At 30.3% G+C, this 13,650-nt stretch overlaps 1 protein-coding gene across 3 annotated transcripts in view; it reads right to left on the reverse strand.

The window, feature by feature from the left end:
• LOC142326647 (BTB/POZ domain-containing protein 2-like) overlaps positions 1–13,650 on the reverse strand; it is a 93,090-nt gene that overhangs the window by 17,879 nt on the left and 61,561 nt on the right. For all 3 annotated transcript variants that reach the window (XM_075369262.1, XM_075369254.1, XM_075369247.1), the window contains exons 5-6: positions 12,041–12,261; positions 7,582–7,899 (exon numbers count right to left, since the gene is read on the reverse strand). In XM_075369262.1, coding sequence (XP_075225377.1) covers positions 7,582–7,899; positions 12,041–12,261 — 539 coding nt within the window. The remainder of the gene's footprint in view (positions 1–7,581; positions 7,900–12,040; positions 12,262–13,650) is intronic.

Raw genomic sequence — 13,650 nt, forward strand, 5'->3', positions numbered from 1 at the left:
AAAAAAGCCATTTCAATAAACCAGCACATGTAAATATATTTGGTATATATATTATATTTGGTAAGTATGTGTAGTATCACACATACTTACAGTAAAGTTCTGCTGGTAACCAAAGCAGTCAAGGCTACATCAAAAATTTACCCATTTATGGATATGCAGGTCAGTGTTTAGTCATATTTGTAGGTTTTTTTTTATACTGAATACTTTTTGATATGTAAAATTGCTATACATTAATTTTAATTTAAAAAAAAATCAATTCTTTTTATATCCATACTCCTCTGTACCAGTACAAATTAATTTATATTTAATAGATCAACCAAGTACAGAATAACTGCTGAAATAGGATGACTTACCTTACTTCATTACATAAGCAGAAGTGCTTTCGTGAACTTAATTCGCATCATCAGCTGCATTATATTTATACATACATTTCAAAAAACAACATAAACTCATAATACATAATATCATGATGTTTTTTGAAATATATATTATTATTATTATGCTTTTACGGCCAACATGGGACCACTTAAGTCAATTTTAGCTAGATCTTTTCTGAGAAAAGCGTGTTATTTTACTCTTCCGAGCTGCCCAGTATTTCTTCTTCCGTTCAGATCTTGCTTTCTTTTCTTCATCTGTAAACACACTCTTCGTTGTATTTTGTCATTTGTCTGTCTTTTGTTTAAATTTAATGTTTTTGTCTTTTAGCTTTGTAATTTTTCCAGTTTTATTCTGTAGCTCAGTCAGGGAAATTCCCAATTTTTTCATATCTTCTCTAATTTCTTTGATCCATCCTACTTCTAGTTTTTGGAACCAGAGCTTTTCAATGATATTTCTTGACAGTCTTGTTTCCGGTGTCCTTATAAGATGACCAAAGAAAGAGATTCTTTTTTTCCACATAGTATCAGTAACAGGCTCTATTTCTCGTTACACCACCTCATTTGGCACAATCCACCATTGGCCTTCTTTTTATTGATACACGTTCTGACAATTCTCCTCTCTATTTTCAGAATTTTATCAATTCGGTTTTTCTGAGTGATTTTGAAAAGGATCTCGCTTCTGTAGGTAACTTCTGGCTGAACTACAGTTTTATAATGTTTAAATTTTATTTTAGTTGAAAGGCATTTTTTGTTATATGTTGAATAAGTTAATTTTTGGGATTTAATCATTTTATTTGTCCTGTTTTGCCATGTCACTTTTTCATTTAAATTATAAGTTATTATTTCCCCTAGATATTTAAATTGTTTTACTATTTTAATTTTCTGATTGTTTACCGTAATGTGCTCTATTACCAGAGGATCTATGGCCATTAGTTCAGTTTTTTCGAAAGAGATATTAAGCCTATCTTTTGTGCTAGGTTTTGAAGGCTCATGATTTGTGTTTTGGCTTCTTGAATATTATTTGCTAAAAGAGCGAGGTCATCTGCAAATTCCAGGCAATTTAGTATGATGGAGTTTTTCTTAGTACCCATTTTTATATTTTTGGGATTTATTTCATACCATTTTCTCATGACAAATTTGAGGGCGCAGTTAAAAAGGAGTGGTGAGAGGCCGTCTCTTTGCCTCAATCCAGTTTTTATGGAGAAGGGTCGAGAGAGTTCACCTCTGAATTTCACTCTGGACTGGGTATTGGTGTAAAGTTAATTTTATCATGTTTACAAGTTTAGGGTGAAGGCCCAGGTTTCTCAGAATATTCAGCATGGATGGTTGGTGTATACAATCATAGGCCCTTTTAAAGTCGACGAAGGTGATTATTAGTTGTTTTTTTCGTCTTTTGTATAAGTCCATCATAAGTTTTAGGGTTATTATTTGCTCCGGGCAACTTCTCCATGGCCTAAATCCTCTTTGGTACTCCCCGAGTCCCAGTTCAAGTTGATCTTTGCATCGGTTGTATATGATTCTCGACAGGATTTTGTATGTGCAATCCAGGAGAGATATGCCTCTGTAGTTTTCCGGATTAGTTTTATCCCCTTTTTTATGTAATGGGTGAATGAGGGCTGTGGTCCAGTGTTCTGGAAATTTTTCTTCGTTCCATATTTTCATGAGGCATAGATGTAGGGAAGTTTTGACTGAATAAACTGATGAGTGTTTCCAGAGTTCTGCGAAAAGCTGGTCTTCTCCGCTTGCTTTGTAGTTTTTTATTTATTTAAGGCTGCGAGAACTTCTTGAATTGTTGGCGGGTTGATATTTACCAGTGAAGTTTTAACTGGCGTTTCAGTGTCAATCTCAAAAAGCTCTGGGGGTTGTCACAGTTGAGGAATCTATTGAAGGTTTCTGCCAAAATTTCAGCGTTTTCTTTATTGGTGTGGGCCATATTTCCTTTTTTCCTCTCAGCATAAGGGTGGGTGGTTCATAACTTTGAAGAGCCTGACCAAAAATTTTATAATAGTCTCGGGAGTTAGTTTTCTTGGAACTTTCTTCTATTAGTTGAATCAAGTCTTTGGGCTTGTCGTTTGGTTCCTCTTATAATTTTCTGAGTTATTTTCCTTTGTTTGGTGAATTCGTGGTTAGATTCTTCAGCTTTCCGGGTTTGGTGGTTGATCCAAGCCCGGTGACGGTCTTCAAATGCTTTCTCACATTCTTCATTCCACCATTGGTGTTTTTTTTCTTAGGTTTATAGGGGCTAGTTCTTCAGCTATTTCTTTCAGTTGGGATGTCAATTCTTTTAAATTATTAGTTAATTTGATTTTTTTAGTTGTTTCTTCAAAGATGGCATTTTTTATTAATTTACGTGGATCATAAGCTCTTTTGTTTTTAGGTTGGGATTTTTTATTTTTATGCGGGGTGAATTTTATTTTAACTTTAATTAAGTAATGGTCCGATCCAGTATCTGTTCCTCTCAAGAATTTAACATTATAAATCTCCTTGTGATAATTCTAGTCCATACAAATATGATCGAGTTGCCATTCCCCTTTTTTCCAATCCGGGTGTTTCCAAGTCTTCAATTTGTTTGGTTTTCTCATAAAATAGGTGGATTTCACATTATATTATGGTTTCTGCAAAATTCTACAAATCTTTGGCTGTTCTTGTTAGTTTTCTTCTGGGCAGGCCATTTTCCGATAATATCATGATATCTTTGTTCTTTACCAAGTTGGGCATTAAAGTCCCCTATTAAAATCTTGGTGTGGGTCTTATTTATGTTGTTTGCAGTTTGGTCAAGAAGTTCCCAGAATTTGTCCATCTCGTCTTTATCTTTTTTAAGGTTGTTTTTGTCATTGGTGGGAGCATGGACATTTATTATGGTGTAGAATTTATTGGCTGATTTTAGGATTAAGGTTGAAATCCTGGGGGAGTAAGACTTAAATTCTATGACTGAGTCAATTATTTTAAGATTGATTGCAAATCCTGTTCCGAACTGTGGGCATTTCTTCATCACACGTTTCCCGGGGATTCCTTTGTAAATTCTGTAATCCTGAGATTCAAACAGTTCTTGATCGGTGTTTCTCATTTCTTGAAGTCCTGCGATTAGGATTTTTTGTTTGTCCATTATGTCTGTTTTTAGTTTGCCGGGTTGAGTTAAAGAATTAATGTTGTGAGTGGCAATGTAGTTTATCTGCTTGTGTTTTATCCTCAATTTTGAAGTTGTGTTGTTTTTGGGTGTTTCCAAACGCTCCGATTTGAAAGTCAAATATATATATATATATATATATATATATATATATATATATATATATATATATATATAAACATAATGAAGCTGATGATGCAAATTAAGTTCCTGAAAGCGCTTCTGCTTATGTAATGAAATAAGATAAATCATCTTACTTCAATTATCCTGTACTTGGGTTGATCTATTAAATATAAATTAATATTATATAAAACAATTAATATATTGACTATATGAAGTTTCTGTATATATATATATATTATTTTAATATTAAATATATAAACTCTGAAAGAAATATGTAAAAGATACAATACTGGATAAAATTAGATGATACAATCAAAACTAGAGATATATGTTACTAATGAAATATCTAAAAATGAAAACATAATAATGCTACAGACACCACTACATCATTGTAAACTTGAAGCCAGAATTGGTTTGGATACAAAAAAATAAAAGGTTATTAGGAAAAATAAAAATTTCCAAAATCAAGAAACTCCTACATGAAGTGATAACTCAAATTGGGCAGAATAGTGTAAAAAGTGTATGTTATCAATAAGCTAAAAAAAAGATATAATGAAACTGGATAACTGTATTGAAAATGTTACAGAGTAGTTTGTAATATATATTGATGAGAGTAATGACAGCAGCAGTGTTAGAAAATGGTAATAACTTAGATGTTTCTTATAATCAAAATGTAAAAATATTTATCAATAATAAAGTGTAGGATGTATTTAGAATAATAAAATGTACGATGTATTTAGAATAATAAAAATATTTTTAGGAAAGCAGGCTTTTTGTTAGTATTTTGTTATCTTAATTATTTTTACTTTTTTATTATTGAAGAGAAGAGTATTTGTTCAGATAGAATAATTTTTTTTAATATTAATAATAAGGGAAGAAAAGGAAAGCGATGTTAGTTAAGTTAAAAATGTTACATTATTTATATATAAAAATTTTTATATTTTTCAAAATAAGGTTAAAAATAATAGCAGTAGTACAAAATTTTTAAAACATTTCTTAACAAATGAAAGTGAAAATTTAAGCTGTAGTAATAAGTATACAACAACTTAGTACTTAAAGATGTTTAATGATCCTTGAAAGTAGGCAACAACTCATACTATAGACCATGAATATTGGATGTATTTGTTTACACCCTCTCAGATTTGATGAACTGACTAAACTATCAATGTGGCCTGTCTACTTTAGAAAACAGACTATCAAGTTTTGTTGGTACAATTAGCTAGTTGAATAACACTTTACCTTTACTTATTTTTGAGTAAAAATAAACTTGCATGCTTTCAACAGAATAGTTAAAATATTCAAAACATGGCAAAAACGGAATGGGTAAACATGAATATGGTTTAAATCGTATTGAATTCCATAATTGTTATTCAGAAGTACACATCTCTGCTTGGCTTTTAAACACCTTATACGACTGATTTTAAGAACTATATGTAATACTACTCCCTCTAATAACTGAATGTAACGTAAGATAAAAAAATTATCTTACGTTACATTTAATTATTAGAGGGATTAGTTATATTTACTTTTAAAGAGATTTGAAAGAGAATTTGGGTGAAGAGAATACTTCCAACGGAAATATTCTCTAATGAATACATAAACTATTCACAAACATGCAAATAATTAAATTGAACTAACTTGCTGAAGAAGTAGTCATAAAGTTACAAAATAATGAGTGTAAAAATGTTTCTATTTTTTGTTCTGAATACAATATAAAATTACAGAGTTGCAAAATAGTTTTTGAAATAAACTTAAAAACATGATTACATCTTAACTGTTTACAAAAATTTACTTAAATCAATAACTACATATACCCAATTCATCTGTTAAAATCATCATCAAATACTGAGGAAAATACTATGAGGAAATACTGCTACATATAAAAAAAGAAAGTAAATAAATACATGAAAAAAAAACTATAAAATATTAATTGTCAAACAAAAAGTACCAACAAATAATATAAATGAACATTTTAATAATAAGAATAAAAAATAAAAAAACTATAGTTGTTTTTGGCAATTCCAACAGAAGGAATAAATTTGGCTTAAAAAATCTAAATCACTAAAACTTTAACCCAGACTTCCTATCACAACCTCATGCAGTCTCCTGTTGGTTAGGTATAAAATTATCAAGATAGAGGTTGCATGAACCTTAACCACTCAGATATCACCTTCCATGAGAAAAATTTAAGAGGAGATAACTGATTAATGAAAAATTTTTAATGAAATAGTTAAAAATAATTAATTAGTAGAGATGCCTCTACTAAAACCAATGAACTTAGATAAAACTTCAATAATATTACTTCTAATATACATGCTCATAATACAAAAATAAAGTAGAAAGTACCAATATCTTTTGGAAAAATTCATTTTTTCATTTTTCTGTCTCCAGACCCAGTTTGTTCTGCAATCCATCAAATAAAATCTGCCATCATATATAACATAAGTATATCTTTGATCATACTCATGTATATATATCATACTATGTATATATCAGTGTCTGTATTTTTTTTATTATATTAAGTGATTTTATTCATTTTTTATGAATTAATTTTAAATCCAAAGATGTGACATCTGTTTCTTTTTAAGTCTTAAAGAAAAACTAATGTTATTGTTGATTTGGTTTAATTTTTTATTAAAGTTGTTGACATACACGTATGTCAACCAAAGTCATGGGAAATATATTGATATTCCTTTTCTAGGTTGCTCTTGAAAATGCTAGGAATTCAAAGATGTTACCCATTGCTTTTTCACCAATTTGCTTTTAAAAATTGTTATTAAACAGAACAGCATTATGTTTCATTCAAAAGAATGTTAACCTCATATTCTTCTCCATTTTACAAGAATAAATAAATCTGACAATCTAGCAACCCTTAAAAAATCTTGATTGTTTCCTGGATTGGAATGCTGTGATATATTGCAGTATCATAAAAAGATATGAAAATTTCACTAGTCCATACAGTCCCATATTTTACATTACTAATAGATTGAAGTTATTTTTAACAGAAAGAGAAGTTTGTGTAATTTACTAAATTCCATTGTTACCTTTTTGATAAATGGTAACTTGGAACATTTATTTTAGAAACAATCAAGTCACTTTATTCATGTGGCTATGTATTTTTGAGGAAATATAATTTCAGAATGACCATCAAAATAATTTGCATACTATTTTCTTTGAAAGACATCACTGCAATAGTTTATGTGTCAGATTCTAAAATGAAACCAGGTAAACGGTTCTTTCTAATTTTTACATGTTCTTGTCTCAGTCATTTTGTAAACTCTAACATTTTGTAATCATTAACATCCAAACTTACTGCAGAGTTAATTTTATTTTTTAAATAAAAAAATAATTATTTTTAAGTTTATTTAATCATTTTATTTTTATATTTCTTACTCTTACAATTTATTTTAGGATGTAAATTAATTTTATCTAATTCAAAAGAGGTAAATCTTTTGATTTCAGCCTGTTCTGTTTTATTGAAGTGTTTATTACTGATTTTAACATCCATTATAAGTTCTTTGAAATCTGTTTTAGTAGTACCTAACCAAACTTCAAACCTTCAGAAAATACATCCATCTTTCAGTAATGAATTATGTAGTGAAGAGAATGTAAACAAATTTTTATCCTATATTTTTTTAAGGTAATCATTTCGAATGTTTTGTAATTAGTGTTTGACAATTAATATTTTTAATCACAACTTATATTTCTATTTATTAAAAAAAAAAAAAAATATATATATATATATAAAGATTTTTTAAAATTACGTAACAGATTGGAGTAAATTAGCTCATAGATAAATAACACAGCTACTACATCATGAATCATTCTGATTAAAAAAAAAAAAATCAATCCTTAACATAAATTTCATTCATATATCAAATTCACATTTCCCTTGCAAATGGAGCTAAATATGATTGCTTTTATAAACATGCTAATGTAAATACATTTATAAACCTGATTCTGTCACTGGTTCCACTGTAACCCCAACGTGTTTCAATGCTTTGAAATCTATTGACTGATTGTTCTTTCCCAGTCATCGTGCATCGTGGTGTATCACAAAAGCTAAGCGCTGGTTTTGGATTTACATGAAAATACAAGAAAAGTGAAACAACTTCTTGATCTGTTAATATTCCTGATTGAGCTGGACCAGAAGCAAACTCCTCAACTGACATTAAAGGAAATCTTATTAGATTTAAAGTAGATCCTAAGATGATTCTTTTATTTTCTGGAGTCAATGATTTTTCTTGACGGTTACATTCAGCTTCTGACCACCTGTTAAAAATCAATCAAAAACTACTTATATAATCCATTAAGTCAACTTAAAACTAAACCAAGTTTGCTCCCAGATCAAACTCTTTCTTACCTCAATGGCTATATGTTACAAATGCTGAATTTGCAATTCTGTAAATCATCTAAGTAGTAATCATGGATACTGATGATGTAAAACTAGACCTCTAAGTTTCCTTAAGTCTGTTAATGAGTATTAGCTCAAGCACAAATGTTCTCAATATCACTGAATTTGGTGACATCAACATAAAAAATGTGTTGTGAAGTGCGATCAGCTAATTCGTTATCTATTGGTGAAAAACAAATCTGCTGTTGATATTCATATTCATACAGAGATTGTCAGTGCTTAGGGACCCAGTGTTATGCGCTAAGGTAAAGTTTACCAATGGTGTCGTTTGTTTAATAGAGAGAACAAATTTTCACAATGAAGAATGTAGTGGTCACCTGACTGTCATCACACATGAATTGACTGAAAATGTCAATGCAAAAATCTGTGAAAACAGATGGCATACTGTTCCGCAATTATTGATTGTATTTCCTTTTGTTTCATGTTCAATAATTTATGATATTTTAACTGAAAAACTGGGTTACAGAAAGTTGTGTTCCAGATAGGTACCAAAAATTTTGACAGAAACACAAAAAAAAGTCTTGCTGCAGCTCAAACGTTTTTGAGACGCTATGAAAATGAAGATAATGATTTATGGAAGCACATAGACTAATGATGAAATGTGGATATCTTATTCAAATGTTCAGACAAAGCAGCAATCAATGCAATGGTGGCATTCATCATCCCTGAAGCACAGAATGTTTAAGCGAGAAAGTTCAATGAAAAAGCTTATGGCTACAGTTTTTTGGGATGCTAAAGGGATATTGCTGATTGAATTTCTTGAATGTGGAAGAACTGTTAATACTGATATGTACTGTGAAATGCTTACAAAAATTAGATGTTCAATTCAGAACAAAAGGCATGGGAAGCTAACAGACAGGATTTTGTTTCTCCATGATAATGCACTACCTCACATGGCAAACAAAACCACTAAACAATTGTGACGACTTCATTGGAAAATCTCTAAATATCCACCTTACAGTCTGGATCTTGTACCAAATGATTATTACCTTTTTCTCCATTTAAAACAATGGCTTGCATCACAGAAGTTTGAAGCAATTGCAAAACAGAGTAATTAACTGATTTAAATCATAGATGAGAGAATTCTTTAGTAACAGAATAATGAAGCTGATAAGCCGATATCAAAAATATATTGGAGTGAATAGTGAATATGTAAAAAATAGTATATATATGTAAGTTTATTTTGTTATTTCAATTTTGTTTATTTCAATTTTTATATCAAAACCCCTTACTTAAAAAACATGCCTAATACTTTGCCAAATTTATGTGATGGCATCTAGTGTGCCACAATGACAACTTTGAATCAATAATTGCTGTGATTAAAAACATGATTTTTAATTAAAAGTTGAATTTAAAATAATTAACGTAATTGTACAGACAATGTGAAATGTCAAACAGAACTACCCATTGCACTGTTATAATATATTAGTACCAAAAAGGAAAATCTTTAATGTAGATTTTAAGGAGCAAAGTTATTTGGTAATTGAACATATTAGAAATATTGGCAATACCATCACAGAAGGTATATGAAGAATTTAATAAAGGAATTCAGACAAAAATTGAGAGCTTCATTGTTATTCATAACTTATCTTAAATCAGAATTGACTAGAATAAGACGTTAACATGTAGAGTTCAAAAAAGTTCTCTCTCTGCATTCAAATAAAAATTCTTTAAAATAAAATTTCTGAAAGATTTTTAAAGTAAAACAAGAGTAAATTTTACTGGGTACAATATGAAAATAAACTGATTGTTTAATTCACAGATATTCAATCTAAACTTGGCAACACATAATATAACTGACAGTACACACATGGAAATAAGCTTCTTTAAGATACAAGGCTTGGCTGATAAATTTTCCACACTAGCGTGCTGCACAGAGACAAAAGGTACAATCAAGTTGGCAGCACATGATAGCTAAAATCCCCCTCAACAAACCTAAGATAATGCGTTGAAATCAGATTACTAGTTTGCTTTCAGTAGCAGTTAAGTGGAGTCGAGTATGGCCAATATGTCAATATGGTTAAAACAGTGTACAGTGATCAAATTTTTAACAGCAGAAAATCTAAATCCTACAAATATTTTACATCGTTTAAAAGCAGTTTATGGTAATGAAACTGTTGACAGGAGTACTGTAAATAAGTGGGCGTTGAAATTTTGCAACAATCTATCTGGTAAAGCAACAATTGAGGATGCACCTTGCAGCAGACAATCAATTTCTGTGACTGACAAGAAACATCGAAAGGAGGTGGACGATTTGCTTCAAAGTGACCATCAAATCACCCAGCAACACATCGCTATTCAGTTAGGCATATCTAAAGAACAAGTAGACCATATTATCCAGCAACTGGGTTACCGTAAAATCTGTGCACAATAGGTACCATGCAAACTATCTGATGGCTCTCCACAAGCTGAAGTTTGAGCTTATTCCACATCCACTATACTTGCTGGATTTGGCTCTGTGTGACTTCCACTTCTTCCCTTATCTCAAGAGGGATCTCAAAGGTAATCATTACACCACCGATGATGAGGTGAAGGAAGCTGTGGCCACTTGGATCTGAGAAAGACCACCAGAATTTTTCAGTTACAGAATGCAAAAACCTGTCAAACGTTGGGAAAAGTGCATCAGTGCAAACGGGGATTATATTGAAAAATAAATACTGCATTTTATAGCTAAGGTATTGTAATTTTATTCACTTTTTATTTCATTCCAATATCTCCTTTCATTCCCATGCTATGCATATATATGCAAAATATATCAGCCAAGTCTTGCATTTTCAAGTTAAAAAAAAATAACATACTGATTTTTTAATCAAATTTTGTGATTATGGTAAATGAATTAAACTTGAGAGAGTGTGGTATTACACATCTTAATTTTAGAAACTTCATTTAGATGTTTATCAGGAATAAGCCAGTTTGTAAAATGTGTTCTGATTGTGTGCACATTCTGATAATTAAATTACAATTAAATTCTTAAAATACAAATATTGTAGAACAATGCTAATAAAATAAGAAAAACGTAATTAAGAATAAAAATAAGAAATGTTTTTTACATTTGAAAAAACAATGGTGTAAGAAATATTTCAAATAATGATGAAGATTTTTCATGAAGTCAAGTTGTAGAACAAAACATTTAGTAATAAAATAAAAATAGTGAGTCTATCACTTTTAGGTTGAAGTAACATTTCTCTACTTCAAGATATTGCAATAAGTTTAAATACCATCATTGGTCCAATTCATGACTCATTGGTCATTGGGCCAATTCATGACTCAGATGAGGATCATCATCTCCCATTCTACTTTTCTTCCTTTTTTTACTATTTTGAATTGTGTTTTTAAATGTTTGGCTTTAGAAAATATAACAAAGCAGGAGAAGATGGGAGTTGGGAGGACAAATAAGATGAAGCACAAAGGACAAGAGAACAGAGGAGAAATGGAAGAAAATAAAGGATGGATCACTTTATTAGGTAAAATCACTTTAACCCAATTATTAATGAAGAAAAGAGCTGAGTGATTAAAAGAAAAGAGTCTTGTAAGTCTTTAGATTCTTGGGATACATAGTGCAACTAAATTAATTTGGAACTAACAGAAAGCTTTATAATTAATTTGCTAATATGAGTACATACAAATATATATATATATGATAATTACTACATTCCCCATGTCTTAAAGTACCAGTCATTTGAAACACCAACAACTTCAAGGTTAGCAGAAGAAATTATTTGTGAAAATTTTACTTTGTTCCTTTCTGAAAGCATTTAATTGGAGCAGTTTACCACCAGTTACCTCCAAAAGATAAATCAAATGTCAGAACTAGTTAAGAGTTCTCTTTACTGCTTTACTACTATCCATATACACTTAAAAAAAAAGTAACAAATGAAATCGATGTATGGACTACTACGATGTATTTGGTGAGGCCTATCATTGCATGCAGCTGACCATGACTGATTAAAAAATAAAATCATATAAACATAAACTGCTTTTGTTCCTCTTATTACTAACCTTACAACAGCTTGAAATAATTTTGCTTCTCGAATACGTAATGTATCTCTTTCTAAAACAGCTGAAAGTGTTTCAAGATCAACATCAGTAAAACCATCAGCTGAAAGTGCTTCTGATGTATTCTTATCAATTGTATCTAGGCACAAAGCTGCCAACTGTGGCTCATCAAACAGTCTTGCTTGGGTAAGCAGCATAAATGCATTATCTGGACCCAGATTTGACTGTAAATAAAATTAAGGAAGATAAGTACACAGAAATGAGTAATTGTAACAACAATTTTATAAAATAAAAAGAAAACAAATTATTAAAAAAATGTCAAAAGTATTCATTATGGCTAAGAAACCTTTAAATCTGAAATTAAAATAACCCTCATGACTTAATTTTATAATATTCACACCCAATTATTTCAAAATTTAAAAAACTTTTAACATATTTTCTCATATAAGATAAAGCTCGGACAAAAATATGCAATGTAACAATAATATTTTGAAATTTTTTAATATTATTTCCACTTTTTCAAAATTCTAAAGGAGTTTACAAACACAACACTTGATTCAAAAAATTACTTTTTTGTTTGAAAAATTATGTACATTACTATTGAACTTTTTTATGAATATGATTCAAACATTTTCATCAGATTCCAGAATATCATCACCTGGTGTTTTGTCTGACAACAATTTCCTTACATCATCACTGTCTCCATTCATTTCTGTCCCAACTTTCTCTTTCGTCCCCTTGCAGTGTCCAATCTTCACCTCTATTAACTACATCCTTCTTCTTCTGCTTTATTTCTCCTTCTACAGACCCTTTCAAAGCAATTGTCAAGATTCATCTTCCTTTAACCACAAGCCCTAACCAGTTTAATTTTCTTTTGTGTGTATTTCCTGCATAACAGTTCTTTCTTCTTTAATCTTGTTCATTACTTCATTTCTCATTTTATCCGTCCATCTTACTTTCTCCATCCTTCTCCATACTCAAATTGCAAAAGCCTCAATCCAACTCCTTTCCCTCTTCCTCATCTTCCACTCTTCTGTTCCAAACACAAGATATTCCATACATAGTATTTGCAATGTCTTGAATTACGTTATCTTAGCTTTTGCGTTTCCCTCTCTAACTAATTGTTTAATCTGTAATACATGGGTCTTTTATTCTCTCCTGTCTTATTCTTACAGGTCCTTCTTTCTTCAATTTTATTTTTCTATTGTTACCCACGGTTTCTTGGCTCTATTCGCTTCACAATAACCTATTTGTTATCTGCTGTTTTTCCTGTAGCATTTTTTTTTTTCATCCAAGTCTCCTCAATCTTCTCATTTTCCATCTCAGTTTCTTTAAGTGCCTTATTTCTCTCTCAGTGTTTCCACATCCAATTTCTTAAATTTTTCTAAGTTCCTCTCTTAACTATATTCACTTACTTTAAAATTATTATCATCTGCATCATAAGTATCACATGATACTTATGATGCAAATTGATATCTGCATCGGTAATTCATTGGATATCTTAATAGCACTCATAGGAGTGCTATTAAGATTACTAAAATTTGTTATTTAGACCTTCCCTGCTATTTGCTATTTAGACCTTTCACTAAAATATGTGGTCTATCTGATAGTGT

Source organism: Lycorma delicatula, chromosome 1 (assembly GCF_047948215.1).
Source record: "Lycorma delicatula isolate Av1 chromosome 1, ASM4794821v1, whole genome shotgun sequence".
NCBI classification, from domain to species: Eukaryota; Metazoa; Arthropoda; class Insecta; order Hemiptera; family Fulgoridae; genus Lycorma; species Lycorma delicatula.